This window comes from Oncorhynchus tshawytscha, linkage group LG33 (genome assembly GCF_018296145.1).
Source record: "Oncorhynchus tshawytscha isolate Ot180627B linkage group LG33, Otsh_v2.0, whole genome shotgun sequence".
Taxonomy (NCBI): Eukaryota; Metazoa; Chordata; class Actinopteri; order Salmoniformes; family Salmonidae; genus Oncorhynchus; species Oncorhynchus tshawytscha.
In genome coordinates, this window is record NC_056461.1 from 2,875,468 (window position 1) to 2,900,522 (window position 25,055).

Genomic DNA, 25,055 nt, shown 5'->3' on the forward strand with positions numbered 1-25,055 from the left:
AGAGCATGTGCAGTGCGGTTGAGGCCATCTCCAGTTTGAAGTAGTACTTTTTCTTCTACCACTTCTATGAGTTGCTAAACAATACTGCCACCTGGAGTATATTGTTTGAACAGGTATAAAGCCACGGTTGGCGATTTTCTGCCACCTACAGCTATGGAATGTTTCCTCAGGTGTATAATTAATTGGCTAATCCCTCCAGATGACTTGGATGGAATTATGTGGTCCTTCCTTATGTGGGCACCCGAGTGGTGCAGGGGTCTGAGGCACTGCATCTCAGTGCTTGAGGCGTCACTACAGACACCCTGGTTCGAATCCAGGCTGTATTACAACCGGCAGTGATTGGGAGTCCCATAGGACGGCGCTCAATTGGCCCAGCGTTGGCTGGTGTAGGCCTTCATTGTAAATAAGAATTTGTTCTTAACTGACTTGCCTAGTTAAAAAAATAAAAACTGAACCCATAGGAAGCTCCCACCCAGGTGACTACTTCAAGATGGTGAAAGTCTTCAATGGTGTTGCCCATGTTAAAACAGTGTTTTGGGCATTGGAGTCCTATATCTATCTATATGGAAATACTATTCAACACTTTGGTAGTTCAAGTACAAAATATACTGAACAGAAATATACATGCAACATGCAACAATTTCTGAGTTACAGTAAGGAAATCAGTCAATTGAAATAAATTAATTAGACATGAATCTATAGATTTCACATGAATGGGTAGGGGTGCAGCCATGGGAGGGCCACTGGGGAGACAGGCCCAGCCAATCAGACTGAGTTTTCCCCACAAAAGGGATTTCTTAAAGACAGAAGTACTGCTCAGTTTCATCAGCTGGTCTCAGACAATCCCGCAGATGAAGAAGCCGGATGTGGAGGTCCTGGACTGGCGTGGTTACATGTGGTTTGTGAGGCCGGTTGGACGTACTGCCAAATTCTCTAAAAATACATTAGAGGCGGTTTATGGTAGAGAAATTAACATTAAATTCTCCGGCAACAGCTCTGGTGCCAATTGCACGCTCCTTCAAAACTTGTGACATCTGTGGCAATATGTTGTGTGAGACAACTGCCCATTTTAGAGTGGCCTTTTATTGTCCCCAGCACAAGGTGCACCTGTGTAATAATCATGCCGTTTAATCAGCTTCTTGATATGCCCCACCTGTCAGGTGGATGGATTATCTTGGTAAAGGATAAATGCTCACTAACAGGAATGTAAACAAATTTGTGCACAACATTTGAGAGAAATTAATTTTTTGTGTGTGTGTATGGAATATTTCTGGGATCTTTTATTTCAGCTCAAGAAACATGGGACCAACACTTTACATGTTGCGTTTATATTTTTGTTCAGTATAGCATGCTCAGCTGTCTAATGGAAGGTATATAGGCTAAGAGTTATTTGTGGTCAACAAATAAATGTTTATTTTGATAGTTCTGGTATAGAATGTTTAGAATATGGTCCATAATCAATATGCATTGATTCAAATAATCAATTTGAATTGTGTATCCAGGTCATCGTTGATCATATCAAACAATTCCTCATAGTCTACTGTAAATGGCTTTTGAATATATACTGTGCGCCCAAGTGTTTTCAGCTACAAACATGCGCTAATGCTTTGTGAAACGATGAGATTTCTGGTGCAGCATGTTGGGGGTTTCGCGCAGTGTCAGTGTCACTACATTACCGCTTGCATGCATTTATTGAAAGAACGGATTGCAATGTCAATCGGAGGAATGCGCTGATCTCGGGAACTATAGAGCAGACACAGGAGGGCCTGAATTAGCCTCATCGATGAGCCAAACTGAGGCAAGTATCTTCGTGTTATGGTCTATATTAGCCTACTAATGTTGACGCAAATATTATTTGGATATTGCTTGTTTTGTTAAGATATGTTTTGACCAAATGGGTGTAGCTTGCTGTAGTTCTTTTACGCGTTGTACACTTACCGTCAGAATGTGTATTCCATGGGCGCAATGAAAATGACAGGGCACCGGATAGGCGACATGTATCCGATTTGTGTGTGAAAAGTGTAATTTAGTCAGCAGGCGTAGGATCATATTCAAACCATCTACCCAACAGTGTTTTCAGAATTGTTAGTGGCAATATTACCGTTATGCGCATGCAATAACGTTTTATTGGATAGCTTTTTATATAGCCTATATTTTATTGTATACCCTATATATGGCAAAAGAGTTCCTACTTTATTATGCTGCGGGTGTGGTGTCAAGTCGATTCCACTGGTTAGTCGGCCAGTATGGAGCAGTGCAGATTCTCAAATTGGAGTCCTTATTCAAAGATTCTGACACGTTAAAACCACCTATTTTCTTCCCCATGTTTTACCAATGGTTTATCCTCGATTCATCATGGTTTAACATTAAACTACTATTGAAACTGTTACTAATATATATGCTCCACAACAAGGACCTCTTTAGTTACAGCCCCTTGAATAGATAATGAAGGGCTTGTCCTGCTGCATTGAGAGTAACAGCAACATCTAGGCCCTAGGGACTTGAAAATACAGGTTGATCCATAGAATTAGGAATCGGAATACTAATTAATGAACTCATGTAATTTAATAGGATTTCTATGGGTTTATCCGTGATCACTGGTGGGTCATATGTGGGAGAAGGAGAGAGTGAGAGACTAGCCTATATAGCCCTTAGTTATCTCCCAGCCGCTTGTTCCAAACCTAGGAAAGACTGCTGGTGTCAAATGGATGTCGCTGGTTTGGTTCCACTGTTAATCAATATCAGGCCAATAAAAACGTTCCAATCTCTGAGGCCTATAGAGCCATTGGACCTTTGTGGCCGTGGTCACTTTCTGCATGCCTCAGGCAGCTCAGGTCTGTCTAGGTAAGACACGACTGTTATTGTCAACCTCTGGTTCTCCCAGCAACGACCTTACCACGCATATTAATCGATAGGAAGACTAAACTACATGGTCTTACCGGTGTATGTGCTTTGTTATGGCACTCAATTGGAATCGGGGGGGGAAAAAAGCCCTATCATTGATGTGGCATTTTGCGGAGACGGTTACAAGTGCTGGATCTTGAGTACTCATTTGTGTGTGTGTGTGTGTGTCATCCCCACCCCAGATGGAGATGTCTGCGGGTCTCGCGGAGGGCACGCAGAGGACTGGTACGGTGAAGAGGAAGATGTGGGGGGGTCTGAGGCAGCAGTGGAAGCTACTGGGCCTGTTTGAGATCGACCAGCAGCACGATTTCTACAGCCTCACCTCTATGATGAAGGAAGGCCTCTCTGCAGCTGTGCAGAACACCATCGACAACCCACCACCGGTGAGCACCCACAGGTCATTAAATGTGATGCAAGTAAATATGCTTTGCATTTTACTAAGCAAAAGTTCACACCTGTTTTTTTTAAGTAGGGGATAAAACACTCAAAACAAAGGTATAACAAGAGACTGTCATCCTTCACACCTCCTTTGCTTGTTTTTGGTTCATCCCTCTGTGTTTAATGCCCTATGGAAATAACCGCTACTGTACAAACTTGCACAGGGGTACATGCGGTTCAAACACCTCACAGAGCAGGATTTTTTACAAGGGATAAGTAGTTTGAATTGAGCAGTATCTTTAGCTTGTGCAATCACATAGTGGTCTAAAGCTAACTGAATGGACCAAACAAACAAAAATGCAGACATCTATTATGTGCCATTGCCAGCATTTAATATGATTGGATGCAAACTGGTTTCATTTACCGTGGTGGCTGATGCCTCTCAATTCCTCCTTAATTTGCATCACCTATCGTGTTCCCCAAGAGGGCCATGAGAAGGCCAAGAGTGGGGCTGAGGCATGAACAAAAGGAGCTCATCAGAGAGAGCCGTGTTTTCTTTTGCAAAACGTTTTGCACCGTTTTCTGTTGCGCGCCCTAATGAACATGGCCCAGGCTACGGCTGGATTCTAACCTGTTATTGTCATCCTCATTTGTTTTCCACTGTCAAAAGATCTCCGAAACTTCCATTTTGTTAAAGACATTAAGCCTCATTTAGACTTTACATCATTGAGGAGTCTTTGGATTCCAAACGGAAAACCTGCTCCCTTCTATCTGCCCTTAATAACTTGCCCTTGTGGATCTGAGAAAGTGTTGAGACGTTACCATACTCCTATCTGGTGGCCTCAGACCATAAAAGTCATCCGCATCAAGGGCAGAGGGAATGGGGGTAAGTTTCCAGTTTGCAACGGAGTATTTGACTGAGCTATGGGAGGTGGCTATTAGTGGCTTGCTCTTTGTTTAGCCTTCTGCCTGCAGTGCTAGATGTTACCCAATGTTCCCTAGGCAATGTGGGGTTGTCTGACCAACCCCATTGTTGTCCCTACAGAGGAGAAGGGATACAGAACACAGGCTGATATTAGAGCCAAGTGGAACGTAGTTGTTTGGATTGTGGAAAATTACACAAACACTTCATTTTATATTCCAAGGAAATTTGATTTGATGTAGGTGTATTTATAATCTAATTTGCAGCAACCATTATTTTGTCCATCGGTATTTGGTTACTCTGCCGGATCCTATGGTGGTGAATAAGAGGTCACAAGGGAGTTATTCACACACACACACACACACACACACACACACACACACACACACACACACACACACACACACACACACACACACAGCATCAGACCCATTGAAACGGAGCCTACTGACTCAGCGTTGTGATACATGGTTGTCTCTTACTCACATATTCCCTTACACACACACACATACACACTTCTTGTTGATCCACCTCTTGTAGCATGTTAGCCTACTTTTGGCTGGGGTGCCATGTTTATATTTCCTGAAATGTTCAGTTGAGTTCGACAGAAAAGGGATCTGTCATTTTTTGTTGTTGGTGGACTGTCATTGCTGTTAATGGTCTTTTGTGTTTTTCGCACTTAACAGTTTCCCATGTGTATCAATAATGGTCCACCACCCAAAGGACATCCAGACAACTTGACACAACTACGGGAAGCATTGAAGTTAACACAGGCCGCCATCCCTGTTGACTGCTTTCGACACCTTGTAGAGTACATGCCCCGACAAATTGAGTCTGTTCTGAGGGCAAAAGGGGGTGCAACTCAATATTTGGAAGGTGTTTCTAATGTTTGTATGCTCAGTGAATCTGATTCACAGTGATTGTAAGACCACTTGGAATTGTGTCTTGCTTTACTCTCCCCAAATCCTTCTCAAAAGATAACTGCATAGTTAGTATATTTTACAAATAGTGATTATTCCTTTTCTTCTTTTATCATAGGATGAATTGTCGGAAGATGACTACAGATTGGAGGTCACTCAAATACATAAGGTATGTTGATTTTTAAAAATGTAACACAGTTGCAACACCAAAGGTACAAATCGGGAAATTCATATCTCACAATTTATATCTCACATATCTCACAACAGTCTTCAAAAAGATGTGAACAAACAAGTTTTTTCCTTATAGTGACGTGGGGCCTCATTTATAAACCATGCGTACATACAAAATATACCACAAAATGCGTGTGCGCCAGTTACCTCAAAAGTTGGCTTTTATAAAAACTGAACTTGACCGCCACGCAAACTTCAGACCATGCGCACGCACATCTTCTTTTGGTTGATGTATTGTAGTGCAAGTCCATTTTTCCATTGGCTTTGTCATTATTGGGTATTGTGTGTAGATTGATGGGGAAAACTATGAATTTAAACCCATTTGAGAAAAACGTAACAAAAGGCTGTAACGTAACAAAATGTGGAAAAAGTCAAGGGGTCTGAATTTCAATTGGTTTTGAGTAGCCTAGAGAATGTTTCAGAATTCATGGGCAGTCCAGCATATTAAGGTTGGAGGGCATAAGTCCATGCAGAACATTGTTGAATTCAACTGATCTGCTGACAGGTCCACAACAATGTTTCATTGTTTCCTTTTTCAGAAACTGTCACATTCCTTTGTCAAATACAGCATAAATTACTGTTGTTGTTTTTTTACATCCTGCCAACACATTAAATTGACCAGTAGCTTATGTAAGATATTTGACCATATTCGTAGGCTACAGTACTGCTGTTCGATAACAGCGCAACATCATAAGCCTATTTAATCACAGAGCCTATACTAAGTCAGGACAGACATTGTAACGGTTCTCTTGGGGTGAAGTAGAAGCGGACCAAAATGCAGCGTGGTGGTTATTCATGTTCTTTAATAAAGGAACTAGACATGAAATAACTAACAAAACAATAAATGTGGAAAACCAAAAACAGTCCTATCTGGTGCAAACAAAGAGACAGGAACAATCACCCACAAACACACAGTGAAACCCAGGCTACCTAAGTATGATTCTCAATCAGAGACAACTAATGACACCTGCCTCTGATTGAGAACCATACTAGGCCGAAACATAGAAATACCCAAAACCTAGAAAAACAAACATAGACTGCCCACCCAACTCACGCCCTGACCATACTAAATAAATACAAAACAAAGGAAATAAAAGGTCAGAACGTGACAGTACCCCCCCCAAAGGTGCGGACTCCGGCCGCAAAACCTTGACCTATAGGGGAGGGTCTGGGTGGGCGTCTGTCCGCGGTGGCGGCTCTGGCACGGGACGCGGACCCCACTTCACCATTGTCTTAGTCCGCCTCATTGTCCGCCTCCGTGGCTCTCTAACCATGGCAACCCCTCTCAATGACCCCACTGGACAGAGGGGCAGCTCGGGACAGAGGTGCAGCTGCTCGGGACAGAGGGGCAGCTCGGGATAGAGGGGCAGCTCGGGACAGAGGGGCAGCTCGGGAGAGAGGTGCAGCTGCTCGGGACAGAGGGGCAGCTCGGGATAGAGGGGCAGCTCGGGACAGAGGGGCAGCTCGGGACAGAGGGGCAGCTCGGGAGAGAGGTGCAGCTGCTCGGGACAGAGGGGCAGCACAGAACAGAGGGGCTCTGGCGCCTCTGGGCTGAGGGGCTCTGGCGCCTCTGGGCTGAGGGGCTCTGGCGCCTCTGGGCTGAAGGGCTCTGGCGCCTCTGGGCTGAGGGGTGGCTCAGGCGGCGCTGGGCAGACGGGAGGCTCAGATGGCGCTGGGCAGGCGGGAAGCTCCGGCAACGCTGGAGAGGAAGGCTCTGGCAGCGCTGGACTGAGTAGCTCTGGCGCCTCTGGAATGAGGGGCTCTAGCGCCTCTGGAATGAGGGGCGGGAGCTCTGGTAGCGCCGAACAGGCGGGAGACTCCGGCTGCGCTGGAGAGGAGGAAGGCTCCGGCAGCGCTGGACAGGCGGGAGCCCCTGTAAGGATGAGCCGGAGAGACAGCCTGGTGCGGGGGGCTGCCACCGGAGGGCTGGTGCGTGGAGGTGGTGACGGATAGACCGGACCGTGCCGGCGCACTGGAGCTCTTGAGCACCGAGCCTGTCCAACCTTACCCAGTTGAATGGTCCCGGTCGCCCTGCCAGTGCGGCGAGGTGGAATAGCCCGCACTGGGCTATGCAGGCGAACCGGGGACACCGTGCGCAAGGCTGGTGCCATGTAAGCCGGCCCAAGGAGACGCACTGGAGACCAGCTGCGTAGAGCCGGCTTCATGGCACTTGGCTCAATGCTCACTCTAGCCCGGCCGATACGCGGAGCTGGAATGTACCGCACCGGGCTATGCACCCGCACTGGGGACACCGTGTGCTTCACAGCATAACACGGTGCCTGCCCGGTCTCTCTAGCCCCCCGGTAAGCACAGGAAGTTGGCGCAGGTTGGCGCAAGCCTACCTGGCTTCGCCACACTTCCTGTGTGCCGCCCCCCAAGAAATTTTTGGGGCTGACTCTCGGGCTTCCATCCGCGTCGCCGTGCTGCCTCCTCATACCAGCGCCTGTCCGCTTTCGCCGCCTCCAGTTCTTCTTTGGGGCGATGATATTCTCCAGGCGGAGCCCAGGGTCCTTCTCCGTCCAATTCGTCCTCCCATGTCCATTCCTCTCGCTGCTCCTGCTGCCGTTTCTCCTGCTGCACCTTGGGGCGGCGACACTCCCCTGGCTTTGCCCAGGGTCCTCTCCCGTCGAGGATTTCTTTCCAAGTCCAGAAGTCCTTATTACGCTGCTCCTGCTGCTGCCCGTTACCACGCCGCTTGGTCCTGTTGTGGTGGGTGATTCTGTAACGGTTCTCTTGGGGTGATTGTCTATGTTGATGGCTTGTTTCAGCCCAGCTCGCATTAGCTTCACGGTTGTTATTTTGTTTACTGTTTTTGTATAGTGTTTCAGTGTTCAGTGTTTTCTTTATTAAAATTCATGATGAACACATATCACGCCGCATTTTGGTCCTCCGATCCTTCTCGCCTCTCCTCTTCAGATGAAGAGGTTGGACCTCATCAGATTAAGAGGTTGGACGTTTGTTGTTTCTTACCTACATAAATGTATCTACTACTGTTTGCTGATGCCAATATGATTTGAACTCATAAGAACTCTCTCTTTCTCTCCCCCTCTCTCTGAAGGCCTTCAGAATGGAGACGTTTGCAGGGCCAGTGTTTGCCAGCTTGCGTCGCTCCCTGGGGATGACAGAAAAGGAGTATCAGCACTCTCTCTCCAACGACGGTTCCTACCTGCAGTTCATCAGCAACTCCAAAAGCAAGGCCGACTTCTTTCTCACGTGCGTAGGCATATTCTACTCCTCTCTTTCTTTCCCTTTGCTGTTAGAGTATATCTCTCTCTCACATATAGTGCAAATATAGGAAAGATACTTTCTTACTCTTATCTTGACAAAGTATATGCTCAAACACAATGCACACAGAACACACTAGGAAAGAACACACGAGGCACTTCGACATTAAGGTCACACACACACACACACATGTATATAAACTCAGCAAAAAAAAGAAATGTCCCTTTTTCAGGACCCTGTCTTTCAAAGAAAATTCGTAAAAATCCAAATAACTTCACAGATCTTCATTGTAAAGGATTTAAACACTGTTTCCCATGCTTGTTCAATGAACCATAAACAATGAGGGAACATGCAGCCGTGGAACGGTCGTTAAGACACTAACAGCTTACAGACGGTAGGAAATTAAAGTCACAGTTATGAAAACTTAGGACACCAAAGGCCTTTCTACTGACTCTGAAGAACACCAAAAGAAAGATGCCCAGGGTCCCTGCTCATCTGTGTGAACGTGCTTTAGGCATGCTGCACAGAGGCATGAGGACTGCAGATGTGGCCAGGGCAATAAATTGCAATGTCCGTCCTGTGAGAGACGCCTAAGACAGCGCTACAAGGAGACAGGATGGACAACTGATTGTCCTCGCAGTGGCAGACCAGATGTATCAACACCTGCACAGGATTGGTACATCCGAACATCAGACCTGCGGGACAGGTACAGAATGGCAACAACAACTGCCCGAGTTACACCAGGAACGCACAATCCCTGCATCACTGCTCAGACTGTCCGCAATAGGCTGAGAGAGGCTGAACTGAGGGCTTGTAGGCCTGTTGTAAGGCAGATCCTCACCAGACATCACCGGCAACAACGTCGCCTACAGGCACAAACCCACCGTCTCTGGACCAGACAGGACTTGCAAAAAGTGCTCTACACTGACGAGTCATGTTTTTGTCTCACCAGGAATGATGGTCGGAGTCATGTTTATCGTCGAAGGAATGAGCGTTACACCGAGGCCTGTACTCTGGAGCGGGATCGATTTGTAGGTGGAGGGTCCGTCATGGTCTGGGGTGGTGTGTCACAGCATCATTGGACTGAGCTTGTTGTCATTGCAGGCATTCTCAGCGCTGTGCGTTACAGGGGAGACATCCTCCTCCCTCATGTGGTACCCTTCCTGCAGGCTCATCCTGACATGACCCTCCAGCATGACAATGCCACAAGCCATACTGCTTGTTCTGTGCGTGATTTCCAAGACAGGAATGTCAGTGTTCTGCCATGGCCAGCAAAGAACCCGGATCTTTAACCCATTGAGCACGTCTGGGACCTGTTGGATCGGAGGGTGAAGGCTTGGACCATTCCAGAAATGTCCGGGAACTAGGCAGGTGCCTTGGTGGAAGAGTGGGGTAACATATCATAGCAAGAACTGGCAAATCTGGTGCAGTCCATGAAGAGGAGATGCACTGCAATACTTAATGCAGCTGGTGGCCACACCAGATACTGACTGTTACTTTTGATTTTGCCCCCCCCCCCTTTGTTCAGGGACACATTATTCCATTTTTGTTCGTCACATGTCTGTGGAACTTGTTCAGTTTATGTTTCAGTTGTTGAATCTTATGTTCATACAAATATTTACACATGTTAAGTTTGCTGAAAATAAACGCAGTTGACAGAGAGGACGTTTCTTTTTTTGCTGAGTTTATGTATGTGTTATAACTCACTATCTGTGCTAATCATTGCATTTCTCTTTCTCATCCAGGAACGATAAGCGGTTCTTTCTGAAGACCCAGAACAAGAGAGAGGTGCAATTCCTCCTGTCCAACCTAAGAATCTACATGGAGCACCTAGAGAAGTATCCTCATTCACTGCTGGTCAAGTTCTTAGGTAAGACACAGGACTCTGATCTTATAGTCCATTGGCCAGTGGGAAAATGTGTTCACTTTGGCAGGGGTGGCATGCACCCCAAAAATCTAAGGGTGCATCAAGTATGTTAGAATGGCTGCGGTGACACCTGAAACAACTGTTTTCCTGCAATGTAGAGCCATAATCTTAATTCTTTGTAAAAAGATGTCTATTTATCTAAGCATACCTCTTGAGCTTTATGTATCCTCTTGACTGGTGGTTATTTTTTAAAGAAACTAAATATGCTTCTCTTCATCACTGCTTAAATATGGGTTAAAGAGAGTCTTATTCAGTACATTTGTTTTTGCCAGCAGGCATGCCAGCTAAGATAGTTAGAGTAGCTAGCTAAGATAGTTAGAGTAGCCAGCTAAGATAGTTAGAGTAGCCAGCTAAGATAGTTAGAGTAGCCAGCTAAGATAGTTAGAGTAGCCAGCTAAGATAGTTAGAGTAGCTAGCTAAGATAGTTAGAGTAGCCAGCTAAGATAGTTAGAGTAGCCAGCTAAGATAGTTAGAGTAGCCAGCTAAGATAGTTAGAGTAGCCAGCTAAGATAGTTAGAGTAGCCAGCTAAGATAGTTAGAGTAGCCAGCTAAGATAGTTAGAGTAGCCAGCTAAGATAGTTAGAGTAGCCAGCTAAGATAGTTAGAGTAGCCAGCTAAGATAGTTAGAGTAGCTAGCTACTCTAACTTGATTGACTGTCACGTTCGTGTGTAGAGACGGACCAAGGCGCAGCTGATGTTGAGTTCCACATCATTTATTAAAAGTGAAACTTAGCAAAGCAAAACAAAACAATAAACAAACAACGAACCGTGACTACAGAGGTGCTACGTGTACTAACTCAAAACAATATCCCACAAACACTACTTAAATATGATCCCCAATTAGAGACAACGATTAACAGCTGCCTCTAATTGGGAATCATACAAAATCACCAACATAGAAAAACAAAACTAGAACCCCGCATAGAAATAATAAACTAGACTGACCCCTCAGTCACACCCTGACCTACGCCACCATAGAAAATAAAGGCTCTCTATGGTCAGGATGTGACATTGACAGGGCTGGGGAGTAACTGATTGCATGTAATCAGCATGTTGTATGTGAGTCTAAGCAATAGAAGGTTTGCAGGCTGATAAAGGAATGTTGAAACAAGTTGGAATGCTCACATGCTCATCGTAAATGACTGTATCAAACAACAATGGAACATTCTATTGGGGGGGTCTAATTTATAACCAATGGGATTTGGTTAATTTTTGCCATCCGATTTAATGATGGCAAAATCATAGGCAGCAGCTAGCTATCTGTCGATGTGCCCTTGAGCAAGGCAATTAACCCAAATTGCTCCTGTAAGTCACTCTGGACAAGTGTCCTCTAAAAACGACAACAGTTTCTTTCATTTGTTTTATTCCAGAGCTGGGGTCAATTTGAAATTGAAGGCAATCAATTCAGGAAGTTAACTTAAATTGAACATTTGAAAAAAAACAGCATCTATTTTCAATGAGGAGTCAGTTTTTACATTTTTAATTTGTAATTAAAACAACTTCCTGAATTGACTGCCTTAAATTCAAATTCAAATTGACCCCAGCCCTGGTTGATTCCCTCATAATCAGACGATTGGTTAGAATGTTATGTTGGAATGCTGTGTATATGACAGGATTCAAGACATATATTTTATATTTAACAATTATAGCATCATTTTGCCTATCAGTATTATCACTACAAACTAGTAAAATATCCCTTTAGGAATATTATAGATACATTTTTTATTGTTTGAAAATAAAACATAGAAATTAGGGATGCAAATACTGACCAAAAACAGTCATATAAATAGTGTTTTTGGCACATTTTACAAATATTTTACAAAGATGATACATTTTGCAAACCTGGCTAAATTGGTTGTGTTATCTTGATAACTATAATAAATGTTTTTATTATCATTAGGCATATTCTACTTATTATTAAAAGAGGCGTGGCAATGTCAGACCAATCCAAGTTAGAACAATGGAGCTGGTTGGTGGCCATATTGGAAAATGTGTACCCTATAGCCTATGGTTAAATCAGCAATAGCTAGGCATCAATGTTTAGACTTGTTTTCTAGTTTTATGTAGGCATTTTGTGAAAATGGATTACCTGTATCTCTTTGCTGCATGTAAGGCATCCCCACGGGATGTCATATATACGGGGAAGGTTTCACATCACATTTCTTGATATTTAATATAATTTTAATTAATAGATATTAATCACATGGTGAATACTTCTAGAACATTTTCTATGTGTTTTAATATAATATATGAAACGGCTACAAAACTGCATTTCTGACTGCTTTTTTGACATATTTTGACCACTTCTGGTAATATTTAGCTAAATACATATACAGTGAGCTCCAACAGTATTGGGATGCATTTTGGTTGTTTTGGTTCTGTACTCCAGCACTTTGGATTTGAAATGATACAATGACTATGAGATTTAAGTGCGGACTGTTAGCTTTTAATTTGTATTTTCATCCATATTGGGTGTTTATAAATTACAGCACTTTTTGTACATAGTCCCCCCATTTTAGGGAACCAAACGTATTGGGACAAATTCACTTATACTACCGGTCAAAAGTTTAGAAACACCTACTCATTCAAGGGTTTTTCTTGATTTTTACTATTTTCTACATTTTAGAATAATAGTGAAGATGTCAAAACTATGAAATAACACATATGGAATCATGTAGTAACCAAAAAAGTGTGAAACAAATGAAACTCTATTTTATATTTGAGATTCTTCAAAGTAGCCACCCTTTGCCTCGATGACAGCTGTCACGTCTGCTTCCAACTCACACTCTCAAACACATAGATCCCCTGAACACAGCTCACTCTCCAACTCACAGCCTCAAACACATAGATCCCCTGAACACAGCTCACTTTCCAACTCACACTCTCAAACACATAGATCCCCTGAACACAGCTCACTCTCCAACTCACAGCCTCAAACACATAGATCCCCTGAACACAGCTCACTCTCCAACTCACAGCCTCAAACACATAGATCCCCTGAACACAGCTCACTTTCCAACTCACACTCTCAAACACATAGATCCCCTGAACACAGCTCTCCAACCCCTGAACACAGCTCACAGCCACAGCTCAACTCACAGCCTCAAACACATAGATCCCCTGAACACAGCCCACTCTCCAACTCACAGCCCCTCAAACAGCTCACTCCAACATAGATCCCCTGAACACAGCTCACTCTCCAACTCACAGCCTCAAACACATAGATCCCCTGAACACAACTCACAGATCCCCTGAACACAGCTCACTCTCCAACTCACAGCCTCCATAGATCCCCTGAACACAGCTCACTCTCCAACTCACAGCCTCATCCCCTGAACACAGCTCACTTTCCAACTCACAGCCTCAAACACATAGATCCCCTGAACACAGCTCACTCTCCAACTCACAGCCTCAAGCACATAGATCCCCTGAACACAGCTCACTTTCCAACTCACACTCTCAAACACATAGATCCCCTGAACACAGCTCACTCTCCAACTCACAGCCTCAAACACATAGATCCCCTGAACACAGCTCACTCTCCAACTCACAGCCTCAAACACATAGATCCCCTGAACACAGCTCACTCCCAACTCACAGCCTCAAACACATAGATCCCCTGAACACAGCCCACTCTCCAACTCACAGATCCCCTGAACACAGCCCACTCTCCAACTCACAGCCTCATCCCCTGAACACAGCTCACTCTCCAACTCACAGCCTCAAACACATAGATCCCCTGAACACAGCCCACTCTCCAACTCACAGATCCCCTGAACACAGCCCACTCTCCAACTCACAGATCCCCTGAACACAGCTCACTCTCCAACTCACAGCCTCAAACACATAGATCCCCTGAACACAGATCCCAACTCACAGATCCCCTGAACACAGCTCACTCTCCAACTCACAGCCTCAAACACATAGATCCCCTGAACGCAGCTCACTCTCCAGATCCCAATCACCTGAATTCTGATCACCTGTTCACACACCTGTATGTCATTATCACACACTATTTAGTTCAGTTCTTTGCACCCCATCACTGTGAGGTATTGTTTGTTTTGTGACACATGTCTTGCAGAGCGCTGTTTTTCCCTGTGATTTACTCCTCCCGTGTATGATAGTTTTTGCCTGCCTCACTAACGGTGCCTATTCCATGCCTGTACTTTAGCCTATAGGATTTGCTGTTATCTACTTATTGCCTGATCTCCCGGACGTTACGAGCCTTTTCCCTGCCTGTACTGTTGCCCTTTTGGACCCCCTGTGTGTGACCTTCTGCCTGCCCCTGGACCCAGCTATCTGCCTCCTCCTGTGGTCCTGTACAATAAACACCTCCTGCGCCCTGCGCTTGAAACCAGCTCTCTGTCTCCCCTCATGTTCATTACAACAGCTTTGCACACTTGGCATTCTCTCAACCAGCTTCATGAGGTAGTCAGCTAGAATGCATTTCCATTAACAGGTGTGCCTTGTTAAAAGTTAATTTGTAGAATTTCTTTCCATCTTAATGTGTTTGAGCCAATCAGTTGTGTTGTGACAAGGTAGGAGGTGTATACAGAAGTTAGCCCTATTTGGTAAAAGTCCATATTATGGCAAGAACAGCTAAAATATGCAATGAAAAACGACAGTCCATTACGTTAAGACATGAAGGTCAGTCAATACGAAACATTTCAAGAACTTTGAAAGTTTCAAGTACAGTCTCAAAAAACATCAAGCACAATGATGGAACTGGCTCTCATGAGGACCGCCACAGGAATCGAAGACCCAGAGATACCTCTGAGGCAGAGGTTCATTGGAGTTACCAGCTTCAGAAATTGGAGCCCAAATAAATGCTTCAGAGTTCAGTAACAGACACATCTCAACATCAACTGTTCAGAGGAGACTGTGTGAATCAGGCCTTCATGGTCGAATTGCCGCAAAGAAACCACTATGAAAGGACACCAATAATAAGAAGAGACTTGCTTGGGCCAAGAAACACAAGCAATGGACGCTAGACCGGTGGAATTTAGTCCTTTGGTCTGGAGTCCAAATTGGAGATTTTGGTTCCAACCGCCGTGTTTGACCAAGAAGGAGAGTGATGGTGTACTGCATCAGATGACCTGGCCTCCCAAATCCCCCGGCCTCAACCAAATTGAGATGTTTGGGATGAGTTGGACCGCAGAATGAAAGCAGCCAACAAGTGCTCAGCATATGTGGGAACTCCTTCAAGACTGTTGGAAAAGCATTCCAGATGAAGCAGGTTGAGAGAATTCCAAGAGTGTGCAAAGCTGTCATCAAGGCAAAGGGTGGCTATTTGAAGAATCTCAAATATAAAATATATTTTGATTTGTTTAATACTTTTTTGGTTACTACATGATTCCATATGTGTTATTTCATCATTTTGATGTCTTCACTAGTATTCTACAATATAGAAAATAGTGAAAATAAAGAAAAACCCTTGAATGAGTAGGTGTTCTAAAACTTTTGACCGGTAGTGTATGTGTATTAAAGTAGTCAAAAGCGTAGTATTTGGTCCCATAGTCCGAGCACACAATGACAACATCAAGCGTGTGACTCTACAAACGTGTTGAATACATTTGCTGTTTGTTTTGGTTGTGTTTCAGATTAGAAAATCAATGATACATTTTGTATTGTGTCATTTTGGATGAACTTTTTATTGTAAATAAGAATATGTTTCTAAACACTTCTATATTTTACCCCCTTTTATTATTCTTTGCCACCGCAAAGTGGACAAATATGTGAAATTTGGCCTGCTGGACCATGGAAGATGTTTGTAGTTGACTGAAGTTTACTTTTTTTTTGCTTTCAAGGTGTCCACAGGATCAAAATTCCACATAGGAGGAAGGTACTGACTGATTATGGATTGTTATTCATAGCCATATTGTTTATTATTATCATTATTTATTAGCTATAACTTAGTTTGTTCATGCCTTGTCTTACCTTTTTCACAGAAGTACTTTATTGTAATGCAGAGTGTTTTTTACCCTGACGATCGAATAAATGCCAGGTAAGCCTGTTTCAGAGTAAAACAAAACAGTCTGGTGTGAGAAATGTATTACAGGCACTGTGGTAACAACACTGTTAAACTGACTTTGTTGCTTGTTGTTGCAGGTATGACATCAAGGGTTGTGAGGTGAGCCGGTGGACAGACCCAGCTCCAGAGGGAAGTCAGGTTATCGTTGTTCTCAAGGACTTGAACTTCGAGGGCCAGTACATCACTTTGGGTAAGGGTAACGAATCCTGTCATAGTATGTTACAGAATGAGATATGTTATTCATGAGGACTGATTACAATGAATGGAAATACCTTACCTTGTTTTAGTAATTGAGGTAAGCCAATTTGGCAATTTTTACCATGTAAATCTTGGTGGGGCAAACCCAAAAACCTTTTGAGGGGATGCATGCCAGCAAATACACTACACAACACGAAACAGCACATTAATTGCACTATAACGGTGACAAACGATGCCCACAAACTTTTAGGGTCTACATAAAGCTGTCCCAATAGCAGTCCCAACAACTTACCATTGCTGGCAGACAATCAGCAGAGCCTTGTCTGGCAGCGAAACGGTTAATTCAGCCACATTTATTGCCTTTTAAAAAAACATAGCAGATATGGCTGACTTGGTTAAACAAATGTGGTTTCTACTGACAATTGAGATCTACAAACTATGGCATAAGGGGACGACGAGCAGATAAGAGGCAATTTCGATTTAGACATTAATGAGTGAGGTAGGACTGACAATTTGTTCAGCACTTTTGAAATGTACAGCGGCAGAATTCAGAACATGGGCCGTTCTTACAGCATTCTCCATTTACACCAAGTCAGAACCATATAATAAATAAAGGAGGCATATAAGCAGACAATGAAAGCTCTTACAATATTCGATGATTACATTTCTCTAAAACAGACTATAGGCTACATGTGCAAGTCTGAAATAGTAGGCACAATTAAGAGGGGAAAAGGGACCAACTTATTAGGGTGAGGCACATTGGCTACTAACATTTTACTACACAACATACACTTAGTATTACTTTCTTAGCTACAGTAGACATATCTCCCTGGCATATTACATAATTTATGCAGCAGCATACAATACATTTTTGGACACACTTTGTTGTCTGTTGTGCTCACTTGAACAGAAAGTTTGCGCAGCGTTTTTGTTTAGTGCAACATTTTTGTCATCAAAGTCTGTCATTCTCTGGATTTATGGTGCTTTCAAGACAACTGGGAAATAAGAAAAAAACAAGCTTGAATCATGATGACGTCGGGGATCTTCCGGTTGTAGCTCTAGAATGAGGCCCGAATTCCCGATTTACAATTCCGAGTTGGATGTATTTTCCCAGTAGGAGCCTGTTTTTTCCCCGAGTTCCCAGTTGTCTTGAACTCACTCAAATCAGATTTCCCAATTCCGAGTTTCCAGTTATTTTGAGCGCGACGGAAGTTATGTTGGATTGACAGCGTTGGAAGAGACTCTTAAACCCAGACTTGGGACCACACACCCACTCCACTGAATAGCAGGCTAGTGATTGCTTTGCAATGCTTGCAGTTAGCCACAGATTCCTTCCAAACCACTCACTGTTGAATTTGCGATTTCCAACTTTTTGTGTAATGTTTATGTTCAATGGTCGATGAGCACCAATATGTTTTATCTATAATTTCTCTTCATTATTTATCTTTATATGACAAGGACTAAAAAGGATTTGCCAGTAGATTGTCGACTTGATTCCTGATGATGACTGCTAGCTAAGATTTTGAAAGTATGATGTTGACATGAGTCCAATCAAATTTTTGAGCTCTACCCTTAGATTTGGCAGTGACGTAGTGTCCCAATGAGTGACAGAACACTGAGCCCAACCCTACACTCTGTATTTTCCACTGGCTGCCCCACCACCACAGAAAGCAATGAGCTGGGCTCAAACACCTGCATTTTGGAGCTGCCTTACTCAAGAAAGAAAAAAGAGACCATGTTTGTATTTTACTGAAAGTCACCCTTGATAAGAGTGTATGTTGACCAAATATATATATGTTTTTTAAACATTTAACTAGGCAAGTGATTAAGAACAAATTCTTATTTACAATAACGGCCTACCTGGGAACAGTGGGTTAACTGCCTTGTTCAGGGGCAGAACGACAGATTTTTACCTTGTCAGCTCGGGGGATTCAATCCAGCAACCTTTACGGTTACTGGCCCAACGCTCTAACCACTAGGCTACCTGCCACCCCAAAATGCGGCTTTATTGACTCAATGATTATTATATATATTTTTTTACATTGTTTGGAAACTGATATGTAACACGTATTAATGCCAAAATAACATGCAAAACAATGATGACACTGTAACGGGGTAGTAAGTGGTACATACAGTTATAGAGTCCTAACCAGTTTTGAAATATATGTGCTTGGGTTGATAGACCAGCACCGTCCATGGCTGCTCCGGCAGGTGGAGATTGACACGTCGTTCCTGCAGACACTCAACGTGCTGGACTACAGCCTCCTGGTGGCTCATCAGCCCCTGCACCAGGATGAACGCCACCAGTGCCTGTCCTTCGCCACCCTTATCATGCGCACTAAAAAGTGGGTGGGATTTTTATTTTTTTATCCCCCTTTTTGTATTATTTTTTTCTGTCTTTGATTCTTTCTTTATGTTTTAGTGACATATTCAGGCCTCAAAAGTGGTGTAATGTCGAGATCAATATTTTCCCCAGGTCCTGGTCTTTCTTCAGGACAAAACCAATGACTTCCAGGCATGTAGTTACCACAAATATACTTCTTGGCTATACAATAACATGCATAACCACCACGAGCAACTATCTAGTATTTGTCTACTCTAAAATCAGTCAACTGTGGTATTTTTTAGGTTGGCCATGCTGCCTCACTCTTGGCTCTTTACCCTCCCCTCTTTAACCTCTCAGGTAGACATGCTGGCTCTAATAACTCTGGGTACCCCCTCTCCTCTTTAACCTTTCAGGTGGCCATGTTGTCTCTAATAACTCTGGGTACCCCCTCTCCTCTTTAACCTTTCAGGTGGCCATGTTGTCTCTAATAACTCTGGGTACCCCCTCTCCTCTTTAACCTTTCAGGTGGCCATGTTGTCTCTAATAACTCTTGGGTACCCCTCTCCTCTTTAACCTTTCAGGTGGCCATGTTGTCTCTAATAACTCTGGGTACCCCCTCTCCTCTTTAACCTTTCAGGTGGCCATGTTGTCTCTAATAACTCTGGGTACCCCCTCTCCTCTTTAACCTTTCAGGTGGCCATGTTGTCTCTAATAACTCTGGGTACCCCCTCTCCTCTTTAACCTTTCAGGTGGCCATGTTGTCTCTAATAACTCTGGGTATCCCCTCTCCTCTTTAACCTTTCAGGTGGCCATGTTGTCTCTATTAACTCTGGGTACCCCCTCTCCTCTTTAACCTTTCAGATGGCCATGTTGTCTCTAATAACTCTGGGTACCCCCTCTCCTCTTTAACCTTTCAGGTGGCCATGTTGTCTCTAATAACTCTGGGTACCCCCTCTCCTCTTTAACCTTTCAGGTGGCCATGTTGTCTCTAATAACTCTGGGTACCCCCTCTCCTGTTTAACCTTTCAGGTGGCCATGTTGTCTCTAATAACTCTGGGTACCCCCTCTCCTGTTTAACCTTTCAGGTGGCCATGTTGTCTCTAATAACTCTGGGTATCCCCTCTCCTCTTTAACCTTTCAGGTGGCCATGTTGTCTCTAATAACTCTGAGTACCCCCTCTCCTCTTTAACCTTTCAGGTGGCCATGTTGTCTCTAATAACTCTGGGTACCCCCTCTCCTCTTTAACCTTTCAGGTGGCCATGTTGTCTCTAATAACTCTGGGTACCCCTCTCCTCTTTAACCTTTCAGGTGGCCATGTTGTCTCTAATAACTCTGGGTACCCCTCTCCTCTTTAACCTTTCAGGTGGCCATGTTGTCTCTAATAACTCTGGGTACCCCCTCTCCTCTTTAACCTTTCAGGTGGCCATGTTGTCTCTAATAACTCTGGGTACCCCCTCTCCTCTTTAACCTTTCAGGTGGCCATGTTGTCTCTAATAACTCTGGGTACCCCCTCTCCGCTTTAACCTCTCAGGTCAGTGATCACATGCTCAAGCCCCACCCATGCGGGTATGCCCACTGTTCCGGGGGTGGTCCCAGAGGAAGATTCCGCCCTGTTGGTATCAGAGATGGACGGTGGGACAGGAAGTTGCAGCGTTACTGAGTCACGGGTAGGAAGTGACCTGGGCAGTGCCCCTTCCGGGAGACCCTGTACTAAGCAGCCGGTGGGAACGGTCACGGATTCGATGGAACTGCGAGACTTCCAGGCCCAGAACCGCCGGCTGCTGCCCAACTTCAGAAACCCGCTGCACGTCATTGACGGACCGGAGCATCGCTACTTTGTGGGCATCATCGACATCTTCACTGTCTACAGCTTCAAGAAGAGGCTGGAGCATTGGTGGAAGAGACTGCGGCACCCAGGGCAGGCCTTCTCCACCGTCAGCCCCCCCGCTTACTGCCATAGGCTCTGCCAGTGGGTACAGGACCACACCAGGTAGACTCAGAAAGAGGGGAGGATGAGGATGGTTACTCCCACTAGCACGCTGTCTGCCCAGGGACACCCACGCACGCAAATACACACACAAAGACTAGCAACTGTGACGCTGTTCAGAGACATAAAGCTATTCTTTTAAAGCACTGTAATTTCAGATTGACCAAGAGTCAGTTATTTTCATGTTTCCACATGTCCAGACCAAAGCCAAAACGAACATAAACCATTATATGGAAATATATTATTCACCACAGCGGATAAATGGGTTCTCCCTCTTCATATTCTTTCATTTTTTTTAAGTAACAAAGAAAAAGGTGCAACATTTCAAATCTAGTGCTATGAATTGATTAGCTGATTTTCCAAAGTATAATCGTTTTTGAATTGTTGAAGTTTAGTTTAGTTCGTGAATCAATAATGAAAACCATAATTATTTTTCAGATTTGCCATCTGTTTAAAAAAAATGTTTTTTACGTTTGACTCCTATGGATTTTTTTTCTCCTAATTTAACTTTGACGTTTTGATAAATGTTGTATATTGTTGTATGTTTTTTTTAAGTGCCTTTCTTACGCACTTCTCAGTAGTTGGTATTCAGACTTACTTATGCAGGTGCGTAATGGGCTTTGCAGTCGTGGTTCACTTGCGCGCGCGCTGAAAACATACACCTTTAAATACAGTGTACCTTTCATTTTGACGACATTAACTAGATTGGGCTCAGAATATAAGGATCAATGAATGAAACCCATCTAAAGATATGCATATTCATGTCCATTTCAGGGCCAACTAGTCGACCAACTAGTTTATTTAGGCACATTTTGGGTTAAGAAAGTATGTATGAATCATAAAAAAGTACAGGGTTTGGAGAGCTTTTACACACTAAATGCAGTGCATTCGGAAAGTATTCAGACCCCTTGACTTTTTCCACATTTTGTTACATTACAGCCTTACTTATATAGTGAATGAATGCACTGTATATTGATGGATAAAAAAATAGTGGTTTGATTCATCGTGAAAGTTTAAGTTCAACCCATGAAATATTGGAAGGTGTAAAAAAAAAGAAGGTGTACAATAGGGGTTGAACAATAGTCCTATATATCTACACTATCATCACTAATCGTGGAACTGTATGACAATGGTCCAGTCATGGTAGACCGTGCACCAGGCTACAGGTTTAACCTGCTACGAGTGGCCTGAGTTCCATAATGATTAAAATGTTCCAAATTATGGCACAGTGTTAGCCTAATATAATCCACTAATGCTAGCGACCCTCAGGAACAACTACACGGACGTGACAGAGGAAAGAAAGGTCAACGGAATGGAATGCTGCAAAATGTAGGAAATTGACAGTTAGAAATGTTGTGGGTATTATGGATGATGGCTCCCAATTGTGGCTAATATTTAACTCGATACAAATTGTAAACCAAAACGTAGAAAAGCGCGGGCAAAGAATTAAATCTAGAATCATAAACCAATTCGGTAGGTTGGGTGCTATACTGTCATTTGCTCATTGGCTATAAAAACCTATACTAAAGCTTGGGTCTCTGTACTTAATTCCTGCAAGTTATAAGGCCATCATTTTATAAACTTCACTATGTAAAAGTTGATATGCTTCAGTTTGCTGCCATGACTGGTTTCACATTTGTCTCCAGCGATCATAATAAGACAATATAGATCTAAAACAAGTGTAATTTATATTTACAATCCCCTTATCCAAATGGTTAACTCATTTACTTACCTCTGATCAATAGCTCTTATCAAGTTGTAAATTACAGTGCATGGAGAATGCTGTTATTTCACTCGCAAAAAGAAAGTACATGCTTTTTCCACTCTGAACCAGCAGGTTTGCTCGACCTTATTCATGGTTTCCTCCCGCATAAAGGTGGTGAAATTATGAGTTGAGTTAAGTCAAGCTCAGAACATGGCGTATCTGTAGACATACCTCCGCCACACCTTCATTTCTTAGATCTGCACCCTGAACGAATAGCGGGTGAATGGCATGCTATTCTCATGCTTAAGGGGATACCTCGGGATTATCTACTTGCCCAGAGTCAGATGAACTCTGTGTCTAGTACGGAAGTTAGAGGTCATTTTGTGAGCCAATGCTAACTAGTTTTAGTGCAATGACTAGAAGTACAGTATATGGGTATCTACTAGCATGCTAGCAGATACCTATAGACTTCCAGTCATTGCGCTAATGCTAGTTAGCAATTGCACTAGTGCTAGTTAGTAACTTCCTTCAAACTGCACCATTGCCAAAATTCCGAAGTATCCCTTTAAGTTCAATGTCAGAATACATATAGAGAGAAAAATGCAAATTGTTCCATTTACGCGCGCATAACTCTGGTCAGAATTCCGCCCCCAAGTGAATATACACTCCTGATAAAACGGTGCATGACTGTGGTTCTGCAGTATATTGTTTATTTATTTATTCTTTATGCAGTTATGGCAAGGTCAGCATAAAGGGGTAATGTTTCAAAATGCCGACAAACAGCTGTCATTTTATACGACTGCCTAGTGGCGCAGCGGTCTAAGGCACTGCATCTCAGTGCAAGAGGCGTCACTACAGTCCCTGTTTTGAATCCAGGCTCTATCACATCCGACAGTGATGGGAGTAACGGAGGGCGGCATAATTGGCTCAGCGTCGTCCGTGTTTGACTGGGGTAGGCCATCATTGTAAGTAAGAATGTGTTCCTAACTGACATGCCTAGTTAAATAAAATAAATAAACACAAATTGTTATTCTGGTGGTTTTTACGTTTTAGCTTATTTTTGACTTACCTGAAGTTGGGACACCCTAGGTAAATTGAAAATAAGCTAAAACTTGTGAACTATCCCTTTAATAAGCTAAAACTTGTGAATTATCCCTTTAATGTTGCCTCAGCAGAGATATTACTTACACTGTCCAATTTTACAGCAAAATGCAGGCTACACACTTGGGGCCTCGAGTTCTTAGTATTTGCTGTTGGAAATATAACCCAAATGTGATTTACACCTGCTTAGGTGCTCTCCGTTCTGCACCTCACCTGGGACACCCAGTGTCAGTCAGGGAAATATGTGGATTTCGGAGGTTTTTCCACATTGACTGGGTCAGAATTGTTTTTCAAAGTAAGGCACTGTATTTACAGGGTTTTAGTTGTCTCTGGAAAAAATAATAAATACCCTGATTTAAGGACTGGGATATGTGGTGACCACATGTTCACTAATGTAGCCTACTTCATTGATACAGTAAAAGTGTGGATTGGCAACTCCAACTCTCTCCTGGCTCAACTTGTTTAACCCCTAAGTCATGTTTGTGCCTTCTGCCTGCAAATGGTATGTGCTGAAACCTTTTCTCAATGCATAAATAACTTTTACGAGTTAAGTTGTGTGTAAAGTTTGCTTATTTGCTTACTGGGCTGTATCTAACTCTGTTACCCTCTCTAATCCTATACTGGCCAATTCCACGGTAACAGAGTGATAATGAGACTAAGATTTTTCACTTTAAAATGGATGTCAAACAAAAATCAATGATTGCCAAGTTAAACAAACCATTTATACTGCAAATTAAACAAAAACACATTTACTTGAAGAACAGCGCAGATGCTAAATTTTGTAAGAATGTGCCATCATTCTGTTACCAAACTTTGCCACTAAGCTAGTGGAAGAAAATAAAAACACAATAGCACAATTCAAACAGTATATCCTACACTACAGATATACGGGTAACTGCCAAAATAACGGAAACGCAAACATAAAGTGTCTTAATAGGGCGTTGGGCCACCACGAGCCAGAACAGCTTCAATGCACCTTGGCATCCATTCTATAAGTCGGGTTCAGTCTAAACAGTCTAAGCCGGGGCAGTTGGGGTTCTGCTAAGCTATACGGAATTGTTTTAATAATGTAGCTATTCATTTGGCCTTACTGCAATTAGCCCATATAAATGCATTGAATAACAGATTCACTTACATGGAACAACAAATAGTCCTCACAAAAAAATCTAAAGGAAGTTTGTCCCGATTTGTCTGTCCTAT

General features: G+C 43.3%; 1 protein-coding gene across 2 annotated transcripts; it reads left to right on the plus strand.

Moving 5' to 3' along the window:
• Nucleotides 1-1,537: 1,537 nt before the first annotated feature.
• On the plus strand, nucleotides 1,538-24,444 carry LOC112230754 (phosphatidylinositol 4-phosphate 5-kinase-like protein 1). Of its 2 annotated transcripts, none has more exons than XM_024397021.2 (10): nucleotides 1,538-1,798; nucleotides 3,087-3,287; nucleotides 5,243-5,293; nucleotides 8,414-8,568; nucleotides 10,326-10,450; nucleotides 16,315-16,349; nucleotides 16,456-16,511; nucleotides 16,616-16,728; nucleotides 18,919-19,081; nucleotides 20,594-24,444. In XM_024397021.2, exons 1-10 carry the CDS (start codon nucleotides 1,784-1,786, stop codon nucleotides 21,054-21,056), a joined length of 1,377 nt encoding a protein of 458 aa, XP_024252789.2. In that variant the 5' UTR covers nucleotides 1,538-1,783; the 3' UTR covers nucleotides 21,057-24,444. The 2 variants fall into 2 exon arrangements, with proteins under 2 accessions (XP_024252789.2, XP_024252790.2); XM_024397022.2 differs by lacking the exon at nucleotides 20,594-24,444 and adding an exon at nucleotides 19,213-20,344.
• The last annotated feature ends 611 nt before the right edge of the window (nucleotides 24,445-25,055 follow it).